Below are 24512 nucleotides of genomic sequence, written 5' to 3' on the forward strand. Positions count from 1 at the left end.
CTATATTCCTTGTGAACCTCTACCTCAGTGAAAATTTGTGTATGCTACAAATTAAAGAGTCAGTTAGCGATGGGCTTCAAGAAAAAGGGGAAGACAAAGGCTCTTTAATACAATCTATTAATGACGAAGGGTGACCAGAGAGTGGAAAAATATTTTTTTAGTGTTTTATTCTTTAAGTTTAAATTTCTTTATATAGCTATCATACAAAAACTCACTAAGTTCTATCAAACTTACCAACAGTCTACTTTATTGCATGAATAAGCTTTCACTTGGAAATTGCGCGGAGGACTAAGCCAGGCTTCGTCAACTTGAAGGAAAAGGGAGTGATAGTCATAACATGCATATAAAGGGGCGCTCCTAAAGGTTATGCCTCAGAGCTTTAGTCAAGTCATAAAATTTTCGAGTTTTAAAGTCAAAGTATTAAATGAAGATGTAAAGCAACGATTTAAAAAATAAAAGAGATGTATATGCTAGTATAGACTATTGTGTATCGTTAATTAGTCGATGATGCGGTCGTTGAGAGCACCAAAAATATCCTATTCCCTATAAAATAATGAAAAAGAATAGTAAAGGGGAAGTAGGGTCGAATCCTCAGGGATCGAATTATACAAATGCTTGTTTCTCGAAATCCTAGGCAGAATCGTGCCCAAGAAAACCTGCGTGATAGGAAAAAAATAAAAAATAACAGAATTAAAGATTTGATTTGGAAAAAATAAAAAACAGAATCTAAAGTTGACTGAAATTGTGATTACGAAAATAATAAAAATAATAAAGAGAGTTAAAGGAAAAGAAATTCTTATTAGTAGATTCCAGCCTCCAGTTGTCTCATTCTGCCTTGGGTTCAATCCTCGGCTTTTAAATGACCCTTCTCAACTCAAGTAAGCCAGTTATAGTGGAAGAGGACGCCTACGACCACCAGCTCCAAAGATTAGACTTACGATTCTTGGGGAACCTGACTCTAGCCAATAATCTATGCTAGATCAACGCTTCTCAATGGCGAATCCCACGCCATTTCGTCTCTTTGGCTCGCCAACCTCTGACGCAATAAGTTAACGAACCGGCTATACAATCCTTCCAAAACATACAAAGTGGCCGCCTTTGCATATGCTGAAAAGCTTACTTCTTAAGGCCCATAGACGGAAGCGTCAGCCTGTAGTGCAGAGAAACGATGAATGCTTGGAGAGAAGGCTAAGTACGGATTCTAGGCCTCAAGAACCCTTTTTGGGGAATATTGACAACCTTCGGCTAGATAGGTTTTAGTGGCTCATGATAATGGTGGAAAAGAAAATAAATATAAAGATGGAAAAGGGAATTTTATTGAAAGAAAATATGAAGAAACAAAAGCCTAGACTTTCAGGGGGAGAGTGTTTACAGAAAAAGATGAACTCCGAATAGAGTCACTTCACCCCCTATTTATAGTGCTAGGGAGATAGTTTAATTGAACTTAAATTCTAAAAAGATAAATACAATTAATTAAAGATAAATAAAGATAATTAAAATAAAATCCTAAAATTTAAATAATCCTAATAATTATCCTAATATTAATTATCCTAATATAAATAAAATGGAGTCTTATAAAATAAAATCTCTTCTTTTTGTGTTTTTAGTCCTTGTGTCTTCCATGCTCACACTTTTGGCACAATCTTTTTCCTGTGTCGCATATCAGCCCATTCTGTCTCCAAATTCGCACTTTTGTCCCTTAATTTTACTTTTGCCTCCAAATTAGTCCCTAAAAGATAAAAAAGACATAAATAGCTCAAATTAGTAGGATCAAGCTCAGAATAAACACATGATTAATACATAAAAATACGTTATTCTAGAGCATTATCAGTCGAGTACAAAATTCAAAGGTGTTAGCCAATTATTCAAGATTTGTATCATCCGGAACCCGAAATCGGAGAACAGTTTGGGTATGCGTGTTACAATATACTTACCTCAATGATCAATCAATCAATTATCATATATATACAAGAAATTAAATCTATCCTAAACCATAAAAGTACAAACTGAGGTTTTCACGTATCACTCGTCGAGTTTTTCTTTTCCTTTTCCTTTCGACGGTTTGGTAACGTCGTTAGCTATGAATAATCACAAAACATATTATAAAATCAATTTCCAGCCAATTCATAATCAAATACCAAATTACATAGATTTTACAATTTATTCAATTTAGTCCCTAAAACCGAGACGAACACAACTTTCAATTTAGGGCTTCAAATTAAAATTTGATTTCACCATAAATGATTAGGGAACTTCTATTTTCTATCCCTACTAACATTTAATAGTTTTATATTTTATTCAATTTGATCCCTAATGTAAAAAACTAATAATTAAGCTTTACAATTTAGTCATTTTCATAAACTAAGCTTAATTTCTATCACATTGACAAAAATTTATCCATTTCTCAACAATGATAGCTTTTAAAATTTAACATTTTTATAAATTGATACATGGGCTAACTAAATCAAGCTCCCACAATAAAAAATTTATAAAAATTAAAGAAAATTGGTTATGAACTTAGTTGCAATTGAAGAGACAAATGTGAAATACAAAAGCCAAGCTTTCTCTTTTCTTTCTAATGGTTTCGGTGGCTTAAGGGAAGAAGATGACAACCTCCGACTAAGCTTTGGTTTATATATTTAAAGCTATTTAGTGGGATCTACATTTTGATCAAAATATTTATGTATAACAATAATAAATAAGGATTTGGTAGAGTAGTAAAATATAAATGTTAAAATTTATAGTGGCGTGGGTTAAAATTAATTATGTTTACATTTTTTTCTATTTTTCATTTAAAAGATATAAAATTTAAAAGTTCTAACAAAAAAATTGTTATTTACTTTGTAAAATAGGGGTATTTTCAACATTACACAATTGAGTTGGTGTGATTGACTCGTGACATTAACTCAGTCAAATGCTAAATATAGAGTGTGTATATGTGTATATAAATGTAACATTAGTTTTATCCAAAAGAAGTTGTTGGGGCGTTTGAATCAAATAATTTCACATTGCCGGATGGAATATAAAATTCTTCATCAAATTATTATAGTAAACAGTAATGGTGTATAGGGTTGAGTTTGATTCAGTTAGGTTTTTTGGATTTTCCGAACTATTTGTAATAATTTGATTCATTTTAATTTTTTATTTTTCTATAATAATTTTGGATTTTGAGATTTCACTTTGATCAAATGACTTTAGGTTAAAAAAAAACTCATAAATATTTTTAGAACAGATTATCTTTTCAAGTAAATAAAATATCATTAACTATTATATAGTATTATTAAAAATACTATTTTTTAGAATTTTTATATTATTTTATAATTTTAAATATAAATATTTTTTTACTTCATAAAAATTTGTGATAATGATTAAACAAAAAGCGTCTAATACCATACTCTATTTTCTATTTTCTCAACCTTAAACAAATGAGGTTTAATAAACCATGGGGCCAAAAGGGGAAAAAAATTTAAATTAAATTAGAATAAACTACATCCAAGGTCATTATTAGTAAGATTACAAAATGGTCACTTAACTTCAAAAAGTTACAAAATGGTCACTAAATTATTCGAAAATTTTTATTTAAGTCACTAGGCTGTTAAATTCATAAAACAACTTTGAACATTATGAATCTGCGAACCAAAATCCAAAGAGCTTTCTTCTCCAATCTCTGACACTAACTATCAAGTCGACTTGGATCTAATATATGTTATTCTACTCACCGATAGGTATTAATCCACCATACTGATCATCAATTTGTCGCTTGAAACTCGCTAACTAAACTTAAAAAAAAAAAAAAACCTTAACTACCTAGTAACTTAAATTAAATGAAAACTTTCAAATAATTCAATAACTTAATGAAAACCTCGTACGATTTAGTGACCATTTTATAACTTTTTGAAATTAAAAATGACCATGACCATTTTATAACTTTTTGAAATTAAAAATGACCAAGACATAAACGTACTAATAAATTAGTGAACTTTAATGTAATTTACCCTGGCTTTTGGGTCCATATTTAATAAAGCATTATTATTTAACCACATGGTTACAGCTGCCATGATACATCATATGTACATAAGCAAGAACCACTTTACAGGTTGGATAGATGAAATTAATGGAAGATTTTCGCTAATCCATTAATGGAGTAGCGTAATTATTTAACCACATGGTTGCAGATTTGTATATGATTAACTCGATTCTTCCAAACTAATCTTCAATTACCGACTATATATGAGATCTACACCAAACTTGAGCCTGTCATATAAGCCACTGACCTACAAAGATCATGCAAGGAAAGCCTAAAGCCATAAGAATACGCGAAATAACACAATATTAAGAATGAAGATGTTCATTTAACATTCGGCTGGCGTGCTTATACATTAACTCTCCATTCTAAAAAGCTCTATAACATAAGCGTTATGTTGATTAAAAAAAATGAACTCGGGGAACTGTATAAACTTAAAATACTCTAGTAGCACAGTCAAAAGACGTTCTCTTCAGCCCTCTTGGTCCAAGCCCTCTGGCTGTGATTTTACTCTATAGCTGCGACCACCTTTTGGTATAACTGGAGTACCATTCGCGGCGCTTACTTCTGGTATATCATCTTCTGTTGCATCATCTTCATCGGATTTGGCTGCGCCAGCAGCAATGCCCACAGGGAGTCTTGTTGGGTTCAATGACTTCTTACATTCATTTTCCTTCTCCTGAACCTCACTTACATCGCATACTAGTTGAAGGATGCCTGGTTTTCTCTTTGGGATGAAAGTCACCGGCTTTGGAAGATCACAAGGTGCATCCTCCTGCTCTGACAATGATTCTGTACATTTAGTATTTGGAACAAGCTTAAGGACGTCCTTCCAAGCTTGAGCATTAGATTCTTCACCAATTTTGCTTGATGAATCAAAACTGTAGCGTGTATACCTAGAAGGATTCTGTAAATAATCTGGAACGGCTCTATCATTTTCAGCAGGTTCTTCAGAATTCATTAGCAAAATGCCTGTTGGATGATCCTCAGATTTTTCAAATTGCTCTTCCCAACCATCTTTGCAAGCAGAGTCAAACCGCACACACTTTCGTGGCTTGAAACCTGTACCACTGTCTTTCCTTTTTAATATAGACCTCAAATGACAACCATTATCAGATGCCTTCATATCTGATGATTCCCTAATTTCTGAAATTGACCCATCACAATAATTGAGCTTCTGAGCTTCTTCATCATCTTCTTTCAGCCTGATTCTCGCTGCCATATGATTTGCACTGTGGTCCTTGTTACTAGTGGTATGGTTCAATGCTCTTTGAAGGATATTATGAGAATTCAAAAAGGACCCATGATCAGCAATATCACTCATGTAAAGGCGTTCACCAGCATTTTCTCTGCCAGAAGCCACTTTGTCATATTCATCTTCCTCTTCCTGTGACATTTAGTAAACAAACTTCAACTCAACTGTAAATAGATTGAAGGAGAAAAGGAAGAGGTGGGGAGTGATCTAAAGACAAAAGAAACAAAAACACAGGTACTCTGTACACAAAATATTCATCAAATTGTTTGACAACTATATTAAACAACTAAGAAACAATTTCTCTCCCATACTCAATATGTAAAAAAAAGCTTTTTATTGGTATTTTAAGCTAGAGACCAAAAAAAAAAAAAATCATGCAAGAATCATTGAAGTCAGCCTCAATCACACTGTATTATAGGTAATTCAACACAGTAAATGCATGATACTAAGAAGTTTGAACCATGTTCGAAAACTATTCCAGATGTACCTGATGCTTTCATTCCATCCATAAAAAATGGAAAAGGCCTACGGGTTTCTAATCAGCTCAAAATAAAGGGTTCTTTTCTCAATTATTGATTCACATATAATTTCATCCTAATGTCAAAAGAGTAACAATCGTTCACATAATCCCATATCCAGGCCGAAACGCTTCTAAGTATCGGTTTAAAAGTTCACTTAGCAGCCACTGATGATCAAAATTCCTTAACCTAAATACCCAGATAATTTTCGTACAAGAAAGAATCAATAAGCAAACGGATGTAAACGATTACAAACAAAATTAATTAACAAAGAATTTTATTTAAAAAATAACATATGTATACAAACACAGAGTCTAGAAAACGAAAGAGGTTGTAATATACCTCATTGTCGAGAGTGGAATCCATTCCAAGACAAGATCTGATTTCCCACTCGTCTCCATACTCGTCGATTTTTCTACTATGTAACTGACTCGTACCTCCGTCGTTGTCGTCGTCGTCATCATCATCATCGTTATCAAGATCATCCTCCGTTTCTTTGCGCCTCCCACTCCTATACTTCCTTTCCTCCTTCAAGAACTCGTCAAACGACGAGGAACACAACGTATCCTCTCGATCGGCTGCGGATTCTCTCCTCCATTCTCTCCTCTCGACCTCGTCGTCAGAGAGGGACCAGAGAGGCGGCCGCTGCTGCTGGGATGAAGACTGCGATGATTGGAGAGATCCGAAGATTTTTTCTACTCGAAGTTTAAAGCTATCGTCCATGGAATGGTTGAAGTCGGCTTTGGGGACTTTTCGTTGAGGGCTTTCCGGATTTTAATGTTTCGAAGGAACACCGCCTTTGCTGAGAGTTTCTTTTTTTTTTTTGGTAAATTTAATTTGAATAATTTAAGGATGAGATTGAACCTTTCGTATGGAATGGAACCCAATCCGAGTTGCTGCTGCTAATTGGGAAATTCCTTCCTAATCCAAAGATTATAAACTTGTTCGTGTTGGGCTTCAAACTGAGTCCGGCCCAACCATTTTTTCCTCTCAATCATGTCAAAGTTTTGGAGAATTGGATTTGGTTCGGTTTGGTTAGATTTATTATATAATTTGATTTGATTTGATTTAATTTAAAGATGGTAAAATTTGAATTGTCTAATGGGTATGGATTCTAATCGATTCACTTCGAATAGATCAATTTTTTTTGTTTGAAAAGTAGATGTGCAAGACATGGTGGATTTTTTTTTATCTTGAATAGTGAGTATAAAGCGATTATGATAATTGCATGCCCCGACTTGAGTCACTCCACTATATAAATTATTATTTTATCCTCGTATACATAAACTATTAGAAAGAGTAAAATGTAATAACATAGAAAAAAAATCATATGTCTTATATTTAAATATCTATTTTTGAAGAATTATGTTAGATTGAAAAAATTAAAGATAAGAAGCTAAAATTAAATTGAAGTGGAGCTAGGTGGGGTAGGGTGGGGGGTATGGCGGAATGAATACATCCAACATCCGTGGAGGTGGTGGTGGTTTTTAAGATTATATATTTATAGTAGAGCAGGGTGGGTAGTGGAGTAGAGCGCGCCAATTGTGGAGCGGTAGTAGACTTAGCAATATTGCCCCTACCCCTGCTCCATTGTCATCCCTAATTCAATTTGGTCTTTAGTTTTTCATGTTATTTTTAAGTTTTAGATTTTCTGACTTATTTTGACAAAATGAACTCTGGTTTATGGTTTTTACATGTTATTTGGTAAAGTTTTAAAGCCTTTCTTATAAATATTTCTAAAAGAATGATTTTTTAAACAAATAAAGATATGATTAATGACTCTTATATAATATTTTTGAAACAAATATATATATATAACTTTTAAATTATTTTTACTATTTTTTTTAGTTCCAAAAACAATATTTGCAAGTAGAAACTAAGCAGTGCTAGAAATAGTACTACGAGCAATACCAACTACTTCAAGCACTGGTGAAGAATAAAGCAGGAAAATAATGAACACTCAATGTGTTTATGCAATTCAGTTTCTTTACGTCTAGGTAGCCTTGCCCAAATTATACTCCTCATTTTGTACCTATTATCTAAACAACTTTCCTTTAAGTTCCCCTCTAAAAACCTAAGGTATTAACCAAGTAACACACTTAATTTTACACTTAACGAGTTTAAAAGAAACATTCCTTAATGAAGAATAAGTGTTCTCAGTTTAGTACATCAGATGTACAAGTCTCCTCGATTTAAAAGGAATCAAGACTTACTAACATTCTATATCAATTGCAATCGATCTTCTCTTGAAACCAGCAAGATAATAAGTATAAAGACTATCTTCGATCAACTAAGGATAAGTCTTAAATCTCTATGATAGACTTCCAAGTTTCACCCAATTCGATCTGATCCACAAACTTGGGAAGTTAATAGCTTTGATCCAAATCCAAACCTATCTCCAAGATTTGTTGCTATGTGTAGTTTAGATATTAAAGATGGATTGACAATCATCCAAAGTAAACATGATAAGCTTTTTGAGTGAGAGTAATGCCACAACCAGTTGGCATTATTCTAGACACTACTAAAAAACTATCTCAACAATTTCCTCATTTGAAAATTTTTTTAACAAAATCATAATAAGAGAACAATTTACATGCCAGATACAAATGTTCCCCTAAGTAACTCCTCCTTAATCCATCATGCTCAACTAATAACATAACCAAGAAAATCAATCATTAATGTAAAATAAATAAGGATCACATTAATAATCAAACTACTGGAAACTATATTATAGTAGGCAAATAGAAAAAAAGGTTCATAACATTATAACCAAAGTATAACTGTTTTGATGTCTAAATAATTACAAACCCCAAAATTTGTAAAGACATAAACTGAAAAGTAATTAAAAAATGATTTAAAAAACAACAACATTAGTGCATCAATTCCAACTCCAAGTAGCACTACTCCCCATTTTTGTTCAAGAATTTTGCCAAGGTCCTACTTGAGTAGTTTGGCTTGGAGACCATTTCTTTATGCTTTGACTTGACAAACATTGGCCTGAAGTTGTTGAATAACCTTTTCCTAAGAGGCAATATCAACATCAAGGTGTTGAAGGATCTTCTGTTCAAAGGCTAAGTGTGACACCCCACACCTGACCCATTTGTCGGATCTGAATGTGTGGCGACACATTATGTTGCCAGAGTAACTTAGAGTTGTTCGAAATCATTTCACTAAATAACATGGCATTCAATCAAATAATCGTATATAATTTCAATTAATCACATAAATAGGTTCAATGAATATCTTAGTGTCATTTAAAATATTTAAGGGCTGTACGAGGTCAAAACAGAGTTGGGATTCCAATCCAAACTCTAAGTACAAAAATCCAACAATGAGTCTCAAGACAGGCCTCCCCTGTTTTGGTATTTTTACTTCAATGTAAATATGTCTCAAGATTAGACCATTCATGTCTCGAAACAGGTCTCGAAATGTTTTTCCCCTATTTTCTTTATTTAGCTTTGATGTTTGGATGTCTCGAGATAAGGGGTTTTTGTCTCGAGACCTAGAATAACTAAAATCTATTTTATCTTCGGTATGCCTTTATCTCGAGACACAACTCACTGTGTTATGACTTAAGCTTTGTTGTCTTGAGAGTTGCTTGTTCAATTTCGAGGATATAAGCAATGAGGTGCACCAAATGTTGGATTTGGTGCCCTAAGTGTAGTATTTCCGTCTATGTACACTTGTAATTTTTTTGAATATATTGGTTGATAAAACAAACTCATGAAGTACATTAATATACTGTGTATTATTTTTCCCATATGGTTTTTGCATGCAAAGCAAAATAGAAGCAAATGTTGCTCACTAGTTGTCTAATGTTTAAACTAATACTAAGCGGTATTACGTCGTTGGATCATAATACGGAAAGACAGCTTATATTAGTAAACAAATTCAAACATGTCATTAGTCTAATTGAAAATGAGCAAATCGTTTGAAAGACTAATATGTCGTCTATCAAGTCCAATTGGGGAATTTTTTTCTCTTGGGCATCGAAGCAGATGACTCTTAAAAGATAAATACATAGATATAATTGAATGAAATGGTAGTACACCGAACATGACCCAAGAAGAATAAATCCTGAATTCTTTTATGGATTTATTAACTTTTGATGTTCATAGTGTGGCATACCTAAATCTTAAGTGGATGAAAGACTATGTATGCGTGACTCGTATACTTTTATATAAATAAAAGCCTGAGTTCAAATACATAAGAAACCAAAAGTTGGTGTATTGGGTATGTGACTTCTACAGTATGTAGTGTCATTCACAACATTAGAATTCATATATTGAGACATGGGTAAATGATATCCTCTCATTGGCATCATATTGTTGATGAAAAGTAAACGTGGTCATAGGTCGTTTGTCTTTATCATGAATGACTTGATTACTATTTGATAGTAATTGACTTTTAATGAAGGAAGATGTAATGGTTACCATGAGATAAGGATAAGATAAGATCATATTGAGATAATGGATATTATCCAAAGAGATTAAGGATATCCTATGAGGATAACACATTTATGATGATGTTATTGTTCGAGCACTAATCAAGTTGCTTTCGTAATGATATGTCGTTGGGGAGAGCTCAGTCACGAAATGATAATGGAATGACTTCATGACTAAATAAGTTTATAACTAATAGGCGGAAAGTTGGAACTTAACTATAAATTATTTAAGCCTCAATCACATATATCCAATCGGTCCCTCAGCTAGCTTGTTGAAGCTAGAAATGAATGGCATGTTTAATCAAATGAATAGAAATAGTGAAAATGGAGAAATGACAAACATTTGGAAATGATTATGGTTTTCTCCGAAATGAAAATGAAAATGAAGAAATGGAATAATTTGGAAATGAATGTGGTTTGCTCCAAAAAGAAAAAGAAAAATGAAAATGACTTGGAAATGAATTTATGTTTTTTGAATTGAATAAAGTTTGAAAATAGAAATAAATCATTTGGTCATAGTGAACTGTTAAATGTCCAAATATTAAATATATTTTTTCATAGAATTTTTTTATGGCAAAGTTGTCATGATTTTAACGAAATTAGAATTGGGTTGAGAACATTATTTAATAGGAAATTTATTGAGAAATTTATTTTAGGAAATAGAAAAACAAATATCGAGTTGGATTGAATTATAAAGTATTGGGTTAAAAGCCCAAGAAGTACTTGTAACTAGACTCGATATGAAAAAGGCTCAAAAGCCCCTCATAATAAAGAGTGGGACGACAAACCCTAGTATTATTAACTAGGGTTGTCACCCCCTATACTCCTAGATAGACTAGGAGTTCATTTTTCTAGTTGAAATAAACTTCTACAATTCATTTCACCTCCTCTCTCTATAAATAGATAGCATCAATAGAGCTATTAAATCTACAAAATCTATTATTACTCTGCCCAAAAATAAACAGAATTTATTCTCAACTATTAAATCTATTTTTTATATTAACAATTCTGCCAATTTCTATTTGAGAAGTTATTTTTCATTTGAATCATTCGAGCCCACACTCGAAGCAGTTCGTGCTACAAGAATGGAGGAGGAGATCATTTGGTTGAAAGTTGGAAACGACATGGATTCGTTTATCCGAAAACAAATCTATGAATTTAGTTTAGGACTTATTGCTATAAATATCATAAATCGGCTCGGTTTTCAAAATTTTAGTTTTCTGTTGTGCAAGAAAATTATTTTTGAACCAGAGTTTTATCCAACACCAAGCAATCAATTTTGGTTATAAAGTCTCGAGACATGTTCTTGATGTCTCGAGACACTAACATAGAAAAGTCCAAAACAAGGATTTTAATGCATGCAATTTGCATCCAATTTCATACCTTACTTATGTCAACTTATTACCAAATACATATACATCAATTTAACATACTTAAAGATGATCACACACTTCCCAAACATGACATTCGGTGTATCATAACCTAATAAAGTTAATTAGATGAACTAACACTTATAAACATGCATATTAATCTATTAATCAAGCATTGAAATTTATCAATTAAGACATTATAGGTCCATACTACCAAAACATGCCAAAAGAATCCAAATAAGCATTAGATCACAAAACCTAACCTAGGTACATGTCATGAAAACAAAATATATATATATACACATATAAACATTAAGACACAAGCTTGATCCGAGTTGAGCTACTAAGTCTTGGATGCTTTATGACTTCAATCAACTAGGAATTTGTCCAAGACCTACGTGTAGAAACAAACATAACTATTCGTTGAGTTTGAATACTCATTGGTGCTAACATAATTTGAAATCAAATTAAGTAGCATAATTGGAAATCATTACATCACATGTTAAATAATTTCATATTAGCATCACAAGTCACGTAAGGTTCCATATTATTCATTTATTAGATCACTCTCAGGGTATTTGTTTTTACACAATTAGTTATTAAAAATGTCAATGCACCCTTAGGGTATTAGCGTCTCATTTCATATAACATAAATCGATCTTTATATCAATATTTTTTAACATAATCAATTAAAAATTATAATTCACATTCATTTTATTATTATTATGATAGTTATTGATTGACTCAAATTTGAGGACAGGTACATAGACCAATCTACCATACTCCAGTATACACACTGAAGTGCTAATCGATCTGCATAAATGCACCAATCCCTCTAACACTAGAATATGCTCGTACCCCCAGGGCATTTAAGCTAGTGATACGTTCTCAACCCCCAGGGTATTAGAGAACTATGACAATAAAATATGCGCTTAGCGCTAGATCTCCCACTTATAATAACAAACCCCATGGCATGCCAACTATACTCGTAATTCTATCTAACACTATTAATAGGGAATTATTCATTATCAATAATTCATCGATACGCACTGAGAATTGGTTTGAGAAGCCTTACTTAATTCCAACTCCAACAAGCACAACTTCAACAATGTAAGTTGTAGCATCAAGAACAACTTTAGGAATTGCAATCAAGTATTTCCTTTTGAGTTACTTATATGAAAATTTTAATCTCACAAGCTTCCTTCAATATTTTTTAGTGGCCAGAAAAATTTTAGGATTTTGCTTATTAAGAATCTAAAAAAGAAAAGAAAAGAAAGGAAAACATAGTATGGGGTAAACACAACTGGCATGTTTGATGATTTTTTAAAATATAAGTCCTCTATATCAAACTCAATCAAATAACAAATTTTCCTTAGCAATGTGACCATCTTCTTGGTAATTGTATTCCTTCAACTATTAAGAATCCAATTTCTAGTAGCAATCCCAAATAAATCAACATAAGTAGGTTCCAAGGTGGAAGCTTGAAGCTTGGTTGCCTATGGCCAAGTGAGGTGCACTCTATTGGCGAGTGTATTGGCTATAGTGTGTTGGATATGGCACCCTAAGTGTAGTATATTCGTTTTGTATACTTGTATTTTTCGAACAAATTGGTTTAATGATAACATCCATTAATTAAATTAATAGCCTTCATATATTGTCCTTAATGTTTTTGCACGCAAGGAAAAAATGGAAGTAAATATTGGTTCACTAGTTATCTAATGTTTAACTAATACCAAGAAATATTACGTGGTCGGATCGTAATACAAAAAGACAACTTGTATTAGTAAATGAACCTAAACATTTTCTTAGTCTAATTAGAAATGAAAAAATCGATTGAAAGACTAATATGTCGACTATCAAGTCCAATTGGGGAGATGGTTTGTCTTAAGCATTAGAGTGGATGACTCCTAGAAGATAGAGACATATATGTGATTGACTGATCTGGAAGTACATCAGATATGACCCAAGTAGAATAGACCCTAAATCCCTTTATGGATTTATTCACTTGTGACGTTCATTGTGTGGCATACCTTAATCTTGAGTGGATGATGGACTATGTAAGCATGACTCGTATACTTTGATATAAGCAAAAGCCTGAGTTCAAATAAATAAGGAACTGAAAGTTGGTGCGTTAAATATACGACTTCTGCAATATGTAGCATCAGTCACTATTGGAATTCATAACCCAACTAATGGGTAAATGATATCTTCTCATCGGCATTAAATGATAAATGAAAAGAAAATGTGGCCACAGATCGTTTGCCTTTGTGATAAATGACTTAACTACTAATTGATAGTAATTGACTGTTCATGAAGGAAGATGTAATGGTTACCATGAAATAAAATAAAAGCATATTAGGAGACCAAATTTATTCCAAAGAGATTAAAGATATCTTATGAGGGTAATACACTTATGACAAGGTCATTGGACTAGCACTTATTGAGTAGCTTTTGTAATTGTATGTAATTAGGGAGAGCTCAGTCATGATACTATAGTTGAATGGCTTCGTGACTAAATAAGTTTATAATTAATAAGCCAAAAGTTGGACTTAAATTATAAATTATTTGAGTCCTAATTATATATATCTAATCAGTCCATTTGCTAGCTTATTAAACCTAGAAACGAATTGCATGTAAAACCAAATGAATGGAACTGATGATGTTGGAGAAATGAGTCTCATTCACAAAAGAATGTGTTTTTACACTAAACATAAAAATGACTTGAGAATTAATTTAAGGTTTCAATTATTATTTAATTAATCAAGTTTAAAAATAAAATAAAATTAATTAGTTATTATGAATCCATTGAATATGGAAATCAAATATATTTCGTCATATATTCTTTTACGTAAAATCGTTATGACTTTTACAAAATTAGAATTGAGTTAAGAAAATTATTTAATTAGGAAATTAGTTTAATTAATTTAATTAACTGAATTAATTAAATAAATAATATTTATTTTGGAAATATAAAATAAATATCGAGTTGGATTAAATTATAAAGTTTTGGGTTAAAATTCTAGGAAGCATATATAATTAGACCCAATACGTGAGAGGCCCACTTACCCTCATTTTACATGTGAACGTTGGTGACCCTACTGTTTTTATCTAGGGTGTGTCACCCCACTCCCCTATAGGCATGTTCTTAACATTCTTGGGGCCCTAGGAGAAACAATAAATTGGAACCCCTTTTAAAAAAATTATAAAATGTAATACAATACAATAAAAACATATACTAGTAATAAAATTAAAAAAAATTGGGTCCCTTTCCTTTTTTTTTCTTGCCTACAATGAAGCGTCGATAAAAAAAACTTAAAAAACTGAAGATTTTTTTCCACGTTAAAAGCTGAATATTTTATTTTTCGGCCCCTTCCAACCCTGGACCCTGGGCGGCCCTACACCCAAACTACCCCCAAGGTCAGGCTTGTTCTTCTAATTAGATTAGAAGATTATTTACGTTATACTTATTCAACCAGGATTCCCCTATTTCTCCCTATAAATAGATTGAACTAGTAAAGCCATTAAAAATATAAGTTTCATATATTTTTATTCTGCCAAAAAGTAGAAGAAATTTATTTTCTTAGAATAAATTCTATTTTCTGAGAATAATAATTTCTACTAATTCTTATTGATAGAACTGCTTTCTTTCTAAAAGTAATAAATCGTTTTTGGTTGTGTTTGGTTTTGTTGTTCAAGCCCACGCTCGACACAATTTGAGTTACGATGATAGCAGAGAAGGTTGTTTGGTTGAAAGTCGAGAACATTTCAAATCTGTCTCACACAAAACACAAGTACTTTTCGGTAGAATGCTTATTGCTATAAATATCACAAACCAAATTGATTTTGAAAATTTTTTAAACTTCCGATATAATAGTAAATCGTTTTCATAATCAAAATTTTTCAATTATTGGTATCAGAGTCAAATTGTACTATGTTTATAGTATAAACCGATACCAAAATTTCTCTTTTCTTTATGTTTGGCTAATTTTGATAAGATGTGGTATTCTTGTAATTATCTGCATGTTTTGGGTTATGCATGTAAATGAATATATTTTAATTTATTTTATATATGATAAAGAAATTTTGCCAAATTTTTTATTCTTAGAAATAAGGCTGTGATGATCATTTTATAATACACTAAACTAGACTACGATCACGAAAAAGGCAAACGTACCTATCGAATGGTAGTATAGCTATGGTGAGTCCAGAATATCGTATCCACAAGAACTAAAAGTACTAGTATTAACTATCTTTCTATTATTTAGCCTAAAATAAAAAAAGATTTTTTTAATCTAAAATTAAACTAATTAATTATGAGCGCGACAGAGAGCGAATTTGGAAAAATACTTGAAGAAAACTTATAAGGAGGACAATACCTAGGAAAGAATCCACCTAGACTTCACTTATTATTCTGACTCTGAATCAAATGATTTATTCACTTGTCTTGATCCATAAAAATCCCTAAATTATGTTAATATCTCTTTCGAGACTAAGAACAACTGACTCTAGGTTGATTGATTGAAATCTCTTTCTAATTAAAACCCCTATCGTCGCATTAACTTGATCTATGGATTCCCCTATTAGATTTGCTCTAATTCGGCAGATTTATGTCATACTATTTCTAGGATTACATGCAACTCCGCTTAATTATGCTAGATCTACTCTTAAACAGGGACTTTTGCTCCACTGAATAAGCAAATCAAACTTGGATTAATATCTTGAAAATATTAAGGCAAGAACTAAGAACACATAATTAAGAACAAGAACAAGTATTTATCGTGTAATTCAGATAATTAAATAATAAGATTCATTGTAGGTTTCATCCTCCTTAGGTATTTAGGGAGTTCAGTTTATAATGTAATTGGAAAACATCTCAAAAATAGGAAAACAACAAAACATAAAGAAACCCAAAAACTTCGAGAGAAATTGGAGGGAGATCTTTAGTCTTGAAGGAGATCTGTTTCTGAGCTGAATCCGTTGGCGTTCTTCGAGTCTGCGTGTGCCCTTAGGTCTTTTTCTAGTGTGTTTATATAGACTTTAGACTGCTCAGAAACCCTAAAAATTGGCTTTTTCTGCGTGTTTGGGAAACAGGGAGCGATATCGACATGGGCTGCCACATGGGCGTGTGGCTAGCCCGTGTGGAAATGGTCTTGGCCATGTGGATCCTTAAATCATCCCATTTTGTCTATTTTTGGCCCGTTTTCTGCTCCTTTTGTTCCCCTATGCTCTCTAAAGTATAAAACATGAAATTCAAGGATTAAGAGCATCAAATTCACTAAATTAGATAATAAATCATCCAAAAACATGCTAAGCATGGGATTAAAACATATTATATTTATAGTTTATCAAATATCTCCACACTTAAGCGTTTGTTTGTCCTCAAGCAAAATCCTCAACTCACAATTAAAATTAAACTTCCTCAATTCATAATTCTCATCAATAGTGTTTTATCATAATTCATAAATAATCACACATTGGTAATTCAACTAAAAGAGTACTAAAGATTCAAACAATCCAAGTCTCACATTTTTAAAGCATGAAAACATAGGTATTTCCCTTTATCTAAATAGTTACCTTTAATTTAGAACCGACAAGATTTGACATCCTCCCTAACAATTAACTGAAATCACTCAAAGTGTTGAAGGTTAAAAAATTAAGCACTCAAAGGTCAAACATGAAAAATTATTACCATAAGCTTGCATGAAAATCAAATCTCCACCACTGTAAATAAGACGATACACAAATCAAAAGGTCTTTAAAGGGTTGTAACGGGGCTTGAGTTAAAGGTGTGGATAAAGACTGAAAAAGAAAGTTAGAATCGAGATCGAATTGATAAATTACCTAACTAGAAAAATAAACTAAAACAAAATAATTACATCAATCGAAATTATTAAAGAATAACATGAGCTTTTCTCAGAATATGAAATTAACTACTTAAGCTTAAAACAAATGAGTAATAATAATCAACATATATGTATATATCTTTCTTTCTTTTCTTTTCTTTTCTTTTCTTTTCTTTTTTTTTTGAATAATAAAATAAAATTAAACAACTGAAAAGCATAGTTAGGTAACTAAACAAATCAATCTCGACAAAAAGGGAGTCAATAAAATAGGGAAAATTCTCAATGAATCAAAAATGAGTTATAGGTTAATATCAACGGGTAAATTAAGAAACGATTTGTTAAGCATCAAAGGGTTCACTAAGAGTTAATTATGAAGGTAGGCTTTTTATGGAATAAGTGGGTTAGAACCTGGGTGTCTTTATCATCTCAGTATATCAAATCAAAGGTGTGGTCTCGACATGTATAATTGAAGAAAGTTCTAGAATAACCAATCAATATTGACACACTCATAACCAATAATAAAGTAAGCAAGAGGAAATGTATGCTCTAAAGGCTTAAAATCTCACAAAAATTATGACTTTTGATGTCAATCTTGCAAATTTCAAACTTCAAGGTAATACCTCAATTTAGGGAAAAAACCTAAAAAATTTTAATTCTGAAAATAGACTTATCATGCTTGATTCTCTATTGTCTTTAAGTTTAAACCATCAATGCACAAATACCTATGAATTTAATCTAAAACATATCAATAAGAATCATAAATTGAGGAAAAGTTCACTCTAATAATGATATGAGAAAATTACTTAAAAACACAAGGCATAATTCAGAAATTTTCAAATAATCATATTAATAACCTCCCCACACTTAAGATGTACATTGTCCTCAATGTACAAACAAATATAATCATAATATAAACAGAATATCATAAGAGAGGGAGAGAATTGAAACTGCCCTGACTATTGGATGAAATTCCCAAAATAGTGAAAATCGGCATTGTAATAAATGTAGAGGTAGTGCAAAATTCTGAGCAACTGATAAAAAGATAAACACAATACTAAAGAAGATTAAAAAGGGTTACTCGATTAGAAACAACCATAATAATTAAAATAGAGTTCAAAATATAAAGACAAAATAAACATAAAAATAAAAATAAAGATAAAGATAAAAATGAAAATAAAAATAAAAATAAATATAAACATAAAGATAAATAGACTCAATGGTCCTTATCATCAGAGAAGTCAGCATTGTGAGCCGTCAGTGCTGAAGATGAAATATGGAGGCACTGACATATCTGTTCAGAGTGGCATCGATGTTGTCAAACCTCTGAAAGCATTGCTGCTCAAATCGAGTAAACCGCTCTGAGAGATCCACAAGGGTAACAGCAGAATGAGTAGTGTGGTGACTCGAAGGTGGTGGTGGAGGTGGATCCTATTGGTAGGGAGGAACATCATTAGTGAAGTCCTTTGGGTCATGCTGAACATCAGACTGAAATAGACTGTACTGAGAAGGGTCTACTCCACATCGCCGCTCTATCATCCTCATGTGGATCATACTCGAAATGCCATGAGGGGACATTTGGCCAATGAGAGTTAGTGTCGAGGACTGCTCCGGTGTGTCGAGTAAATTGAAGTGTCGAGCGAGGCGAGTCACGTAAGGGCCAAGATAGATGGGCCTCTTCTTGTGGTGTTCGGTCTGATAGCGAAAGGCGAGAGCAATAAAGTATGCCAGATCAAAAACATGCCCAGTAGCCATGCTCCATAGAAAGTAGGCATCATAGGTACTAACAACTCCTATGCTCTTTCTCTGTCCTATCAAAGTATGAGCTAGGAGGGCGTGATGGTACCATAGGGTTGGTGGGAGAGACGTCACCTTCGAGCAACTCGTATCATAAAGTATCTGACTCCCTGTAAGCTCGGTCCAACATTGTGATGGTGAATAGTGGATGTGCCAATGGAGTCTAAGAAAGTTCTCGGCACTCATAAATTCTTCAGGGTAAAGCCCTATAGCCGCGCCGAACTCTAGAATACTCATGTGACGTATCAACCCACCAAGTCGAAAACTAATGGTACCAGGCTTGTCGTGAACCGTCATAACTTGCTAAACCATAAACGTTGAATAGAATTCTAATGTCAGCTCCACGTAGGTGGGCTCGATGATAGCAAAGAATCTACCCCATGGAGCTGTAGTGATCAAGGCGCGAACCTTGTTAGCTAGCCGGACCTGATCAAGTGCGCTTACTCAATGTAGCATCCTAAGCAGAGTGGTCATGCTCGTAGTAACTGAAATAGATCCTCCTAAGGGCCCGCCGGGAAACGTAGGTAAGGGTGGTGGACCTCGGCGGATGCGCTCGAGAAGAAGGTCCCATTTGGACCTTTTCGCTTTTTCGATGTGGGAACAGCTACCTTAGACTTGCCACAAGTGTTTGTCATGGTGTACCTGAAAAAGAAACATTCCAATATCAATAAAACAGGAACAAAAATATCACCAATCACATATCAAAAAGCTTAGGAGGAAATATGTGAATAAGACAAAAAAATGACTTGACGTACTCTAATGTGATAAAGTGGAAAAAATGTAAAGCCTGTTTCTATATTCATTAATACCTAAACATGAGAAGAATAACATACGATTCTAAACTAAAGCATACTAAATTAATAGGGAAAACCTAATGTACCTAAATAATGAAAATAAGTAAATACAAAAGAAGAAACTGACAATATTAATGATTAATCAAATTCACAAAAGTATCAAAGAAATCTATAATTAGATTAGTGAGGGGAATGAATGAAAACCAAGAACCAATATAGCAAGATTCCAAATAGCAATTGTTTTCTACTAATACAAATGAATAGTGGTAATAAAAAAGCTAACAAAAGAATAACAAGAATCAAAAGAATTAAAAATAGACTAAAATAATAATAAAATAAAATAAATAGATAAAGAAAATATAAAATAATTATAAAGAAAATGAAAAATCAACTATTATGGGGAGGTGGTCGGAGTTATGAACGGCGGTGCTGCAGGAGGTAGACTGAATGGGTAATGAGAAGGAGGGGAAAATTTCAGTCGGATGGGGTTTGGGGCCGAATGAGTTAGAGGAGAAGGGAAGAGTGGGTCGGATGATGGGGGTTGATGGCCGAACGGAGGGTGGTTGGGTTTGAGAGGAGTCGAGGCCGATTGGTTTGGAATAAGAAGAAAGGGGAAGAATAAGAGGGTAAAGGGAGGGGGTAGGTGCAGCCTTAGGACGGAAAGGAAAGGTAGGAGGGGTTGGTGGCCGAAATTTGCAGTGGAATTAGGACAGTTGACGGCTAGGGGTTAAAGAAGATGAGGGGAAAAAGACAAAAGTGAAAAAGAATGAAAAGGGAATTTAGGGTTTAAATGGGGACACAGTCGTGTGAGACCCATGTTAGGCTACACAGATGTGTGACATGCCCGTGTGGCCTCTGTATAACTCGTGTGTGATTAAATTTCTAAGCCCAGTCTTCACACGGCATTGGACACGCCCATGTATCCAGGCCGTATGGTTTACACAGCTGTATCGCACAACCATGTGCAATGTTGTTCGCTTCTCCCACGCCCATGTGGCATCTCACACGCCTGTGTGTCCGAACACACAGCCGTTTGCCTCGCCCGTGTAGCTCTCTGACTTGTTTTAAATTCAAAACATTAAACTCTAATTTTCACACAGCCTAAGACACCCCTGTCTGTCCAGGCCATGTGGTCCACACAGGCGTGCGACTATTTTGACCCGGGTCTCTTTTGATTTTTGAGGATTTAAGCTTCAGGGCTCACACGACCTAGGACAGGCCTGTGTCGCTTGGCCGTGCAACTCTCTATCGATTTCCTATAAAAATAAAACTAAGTCTCAAGAGCCACACGGCCGATGACACGCCCATGTGTCCAAGCCATGTGGGGTACATAGCCATATTGCACGGCTATGTAACTTGTTATCGCGCCCATGTTAAGTCACACGGCCTAGGACACGCCAGTGTATCGAGACGTGTGGGTCAAAAACCTACATTTTAATGTTTCATTAATTTTAAAGAAAAAATATGAAGTAAAAATGAGGAAATTAGTAATGTTAGTACTCGGGTTACCTCTCCAAAAGCACTTTTTTAAAGTCTTAAGCTAGGCTTACCTTGTGCTCTCAATTACAAAGGTTCACAGAGCTGAAGCTTCTCTCTATCATCTCTAAAATTCTCACTAGGGGTGAGCAAAATTCGATTCGATTCGAAAAAATCGAAAAAAATTTGAATTTTGAATTATTCGAATCGAGTTAATCGAGTTAACCGAATTAATCGAATCAACTCGAATTTTTTTTTCAAATTTCGAGTTCGAGTCAAGTTGAATTCTCAAATTCGAATAACTCGAATAATTCGAATAAACCGAATATAAACTATATTTTTAAATTTTTTTAGATTTTAAGCTTTTAGTAATTATAAACCTAAGCCCAAATATTTTATTAATTTATTTTATCCCATTTTTTCCCCACCCCAACCCAAGCCCGTTTTCCCCAAAATATTATTTTCCCAAAACCCATTCCTCCCCCAAATCCAAATCAATTCAAACCCCCCATACCCCAGCTGTAGCCAATTCCAATTTCCAATTATTTTTCTTATTCTTTGATTCTTCCCGCCCCCAACTCTGTTTTGTATGAAATGAAACCCTAAAATTAAACTCTTTATTCAAACCCCCATTTCCATGAAACCTTAAACTTTATTTTTCTAAAAAAAAACCCTAAAATAAAATCCTTCTTCTTCTTTTAATTCATTACAACCTTCAAATTAAAATCTTTACTCCAAATCGAGTAAGTCTTTGTCTTTGTTGAACAGTTATGTAATACGCCCATGTATGGGTAATTTAATTTTTATGTTTCCTTTGCATGCATGATTTCTTTAGGAATTTTGATGCATTCTTCTTGCTGTAAATTTTCATCAAAATGGTGTAAATTGTTGGCATGTATGATAAACTTCTGTAGAAGCATATACTTGCAAAGAAAGACAATTTTTTTTTCTTTTTCCAAGCCAAGGCTGATTTGGTTCCCCAAAGCTTTTGAGTCAATAAAATGCTTTCAAGCATTGTTTTTCAAACATAAGGCTTATTTATTACTCAACCTTGATATAAACATGCGCATACATGGACCTGGATAATGAGATAGAAGTGTTGCTGTGATTGAACTGATTTGAGCTTATGTTTAGTTTGCAAGAATTTAGTTTGCTTTCTAGCCTGCAAAAATGCTGCAGGTTTTGCTCATAATGTATCGTTTTAGGATAAATGGTCATTTTGAGATGTAATGTTTGTTTTATGAGGGATGCTGTGTGATGTCTGGTTCCCTTTCACCATAGATTTCAATTTGTATGCCCCTTTTCTTTGCAGCAAGTTTTTGAATTTTCCAGGAGTAAAACATAACAAATGGCCTTTCTATTTCCTTTGCTAGATGCACTACACACTCTTTTTTTCTTTTAATTCCTTTTCTTTTTATTGCAATAATATCCCCACAATTTGTATCAACTTCATAAATGTCAAACCTTAATTCTTACCTTCAACTACTTTTGTGCAGGAAAAAGTTGATTGCAGATGCAAATGCCAGTTTTATTCGACAAATACCTGAACCACTAAAGGAAGAACTAATCAAACGTGGTGAGTTGGAATATTGACAAAAGTTTTGATCTGTTGAGGCCTTGTAGAAGTTGTTTTCTTATTTCTTCAATATAATTTTGTTTTGATTGAAAAGTGAGGAAATCTTAATTCATTTTGTATGAAGAACATTTTGGAAGAAATCAATTAGTATTAAAATATTAGCCCCTCGAGTCAAAGTGCGAGATAATTTATAACCGATTCTTCCAACCTTATTGGTCTCATGGATTCGGTTATTGTGCGTCTATAAATTTTTATATTTCTTTTCATTTATATATAATTTCTTATAACCACAGTAATTTAAATTTATTTAAATTTTAAGTGATATAATCGTATCGTATGTTTTAAATTCTAATCTTAATTCATTTATTTTTCTTTTCAAGTCCAAAGCTATATGGTAACACTAAATTTCAAAGCAGTCTTTCATTGGCAAACTGTAGTCATAATACTGTTATATAAAATTGTCTAATAATTACTTCAAATTTGAGCAAGTTTGAATAAAAGTTTATACTAAAAATATGAATTTAAACCAAAAAAAAATGTATCGCTTCAGTTTCCCTTCAAGTGAGATCTATTTTCTAATAATATTATGTAATTTATTTACAATGATTGAAGAAGAAAAAACCTACAGCAGTGGGCGATGATGGGGGTTCAGGGAATTTTAGCTTTATCCACTATTCCACTTGATGTACAATAACCCTTAACAAATATGAATTAGTATCCTTATAATGTGTTATTAAGTGCTATCTATTTTTAATTTATGCTATTGTACTATTATATTAATTAATTTATGCTATTATACTATTATATTAATTAATTTTTAATTTAAGCGATTTATTAAGTTTGATTTTAAATCAATTATTGGTCATGGTTAGTGATTGCAACAAATGTTTACTTATAGATGAGTGATCCAAAGCGAGATAGTTCAACTCAAAGTTCACAAAATTCTTCCCAAGTAAAGATGATCAAACAACAACCAATGAAAATGTTCGAAAAAATTACTCCAAGATCACTTGTTGGAACCATTTCACCAAATTTGTGACTAAAGAGGGGAGAAGAGAGCAAGGTGCAATACTGTGATGTTACTTACACCATGGAATCAACCGGGTTCTACAACAAATTTGAATAACCATTTGAAAACATGCCTAAAAAGACCTCGAGGTAATATTTCTAATCCAAAGCAATCAGAATTAGCATTTGTGAAGGTTAGCCAAGAAACAACGGATTTATCAACTTGGGTGTTTGATAAAGATGCTGTTAGAAGAGCATTAGTTCGTATGATAATTATGGATGAACTACCTTTTAAAATTGTAGAGGGAGAGGGTTTCAAATACTTTCTTTCTATAGCATGCCCACGGTTTAGTCTTCCATCTCGTTGGACAATTAGAAGGGATTGTCTTGATTTATTTAACTCCATGAAG

The 24512-nt window shown here is 33.0% G+C and overlaps 1 protein-coding gene across 1 annotated transcript; it reads right to left on the bottom strand.

Annotated features, from left to right (window-relative positions):
- Positions 1 to 4313: 4313 nt before the first annotated feature.
- LOC108484148 (uncharacterized) lies at positions 4314 to 6724 on the bottom strand. Its single transcript, XM_017787833.2, has 2 exons — positions 6140 to 6724; positions 4314 to 5411 (listed from the first exon to the last, which is right to left on the bottom strand). Exons 1-2 carry the CDS (start codon positions 6518 to 6520, stop codon positions 4497 to 4499), a joined length of 1296 nt encoding a protein of 431 aa, XP_017643322.1. The 5' UTR covers positions 6521 to 6724; the 3' UTR covers positions 4314 to 4496.
- Positions 6725 to 24512: the final 17788 nt, after the last annotated feature.

Source organism: Gossypium arboreum, chromosome 3 (genome assembly GCF_025698485.1).
Source record: "Gossypium arboreum isolate Shixiya-1 chromosome 3, ASM2569848v2, whole genome shotgun sequence".
NCBI lineage: Eukaryota > Viridiplantae > Streptophyta > Magnoliopsida > Malvales > Malvaceae > Gossypium > Gossypium arboreum.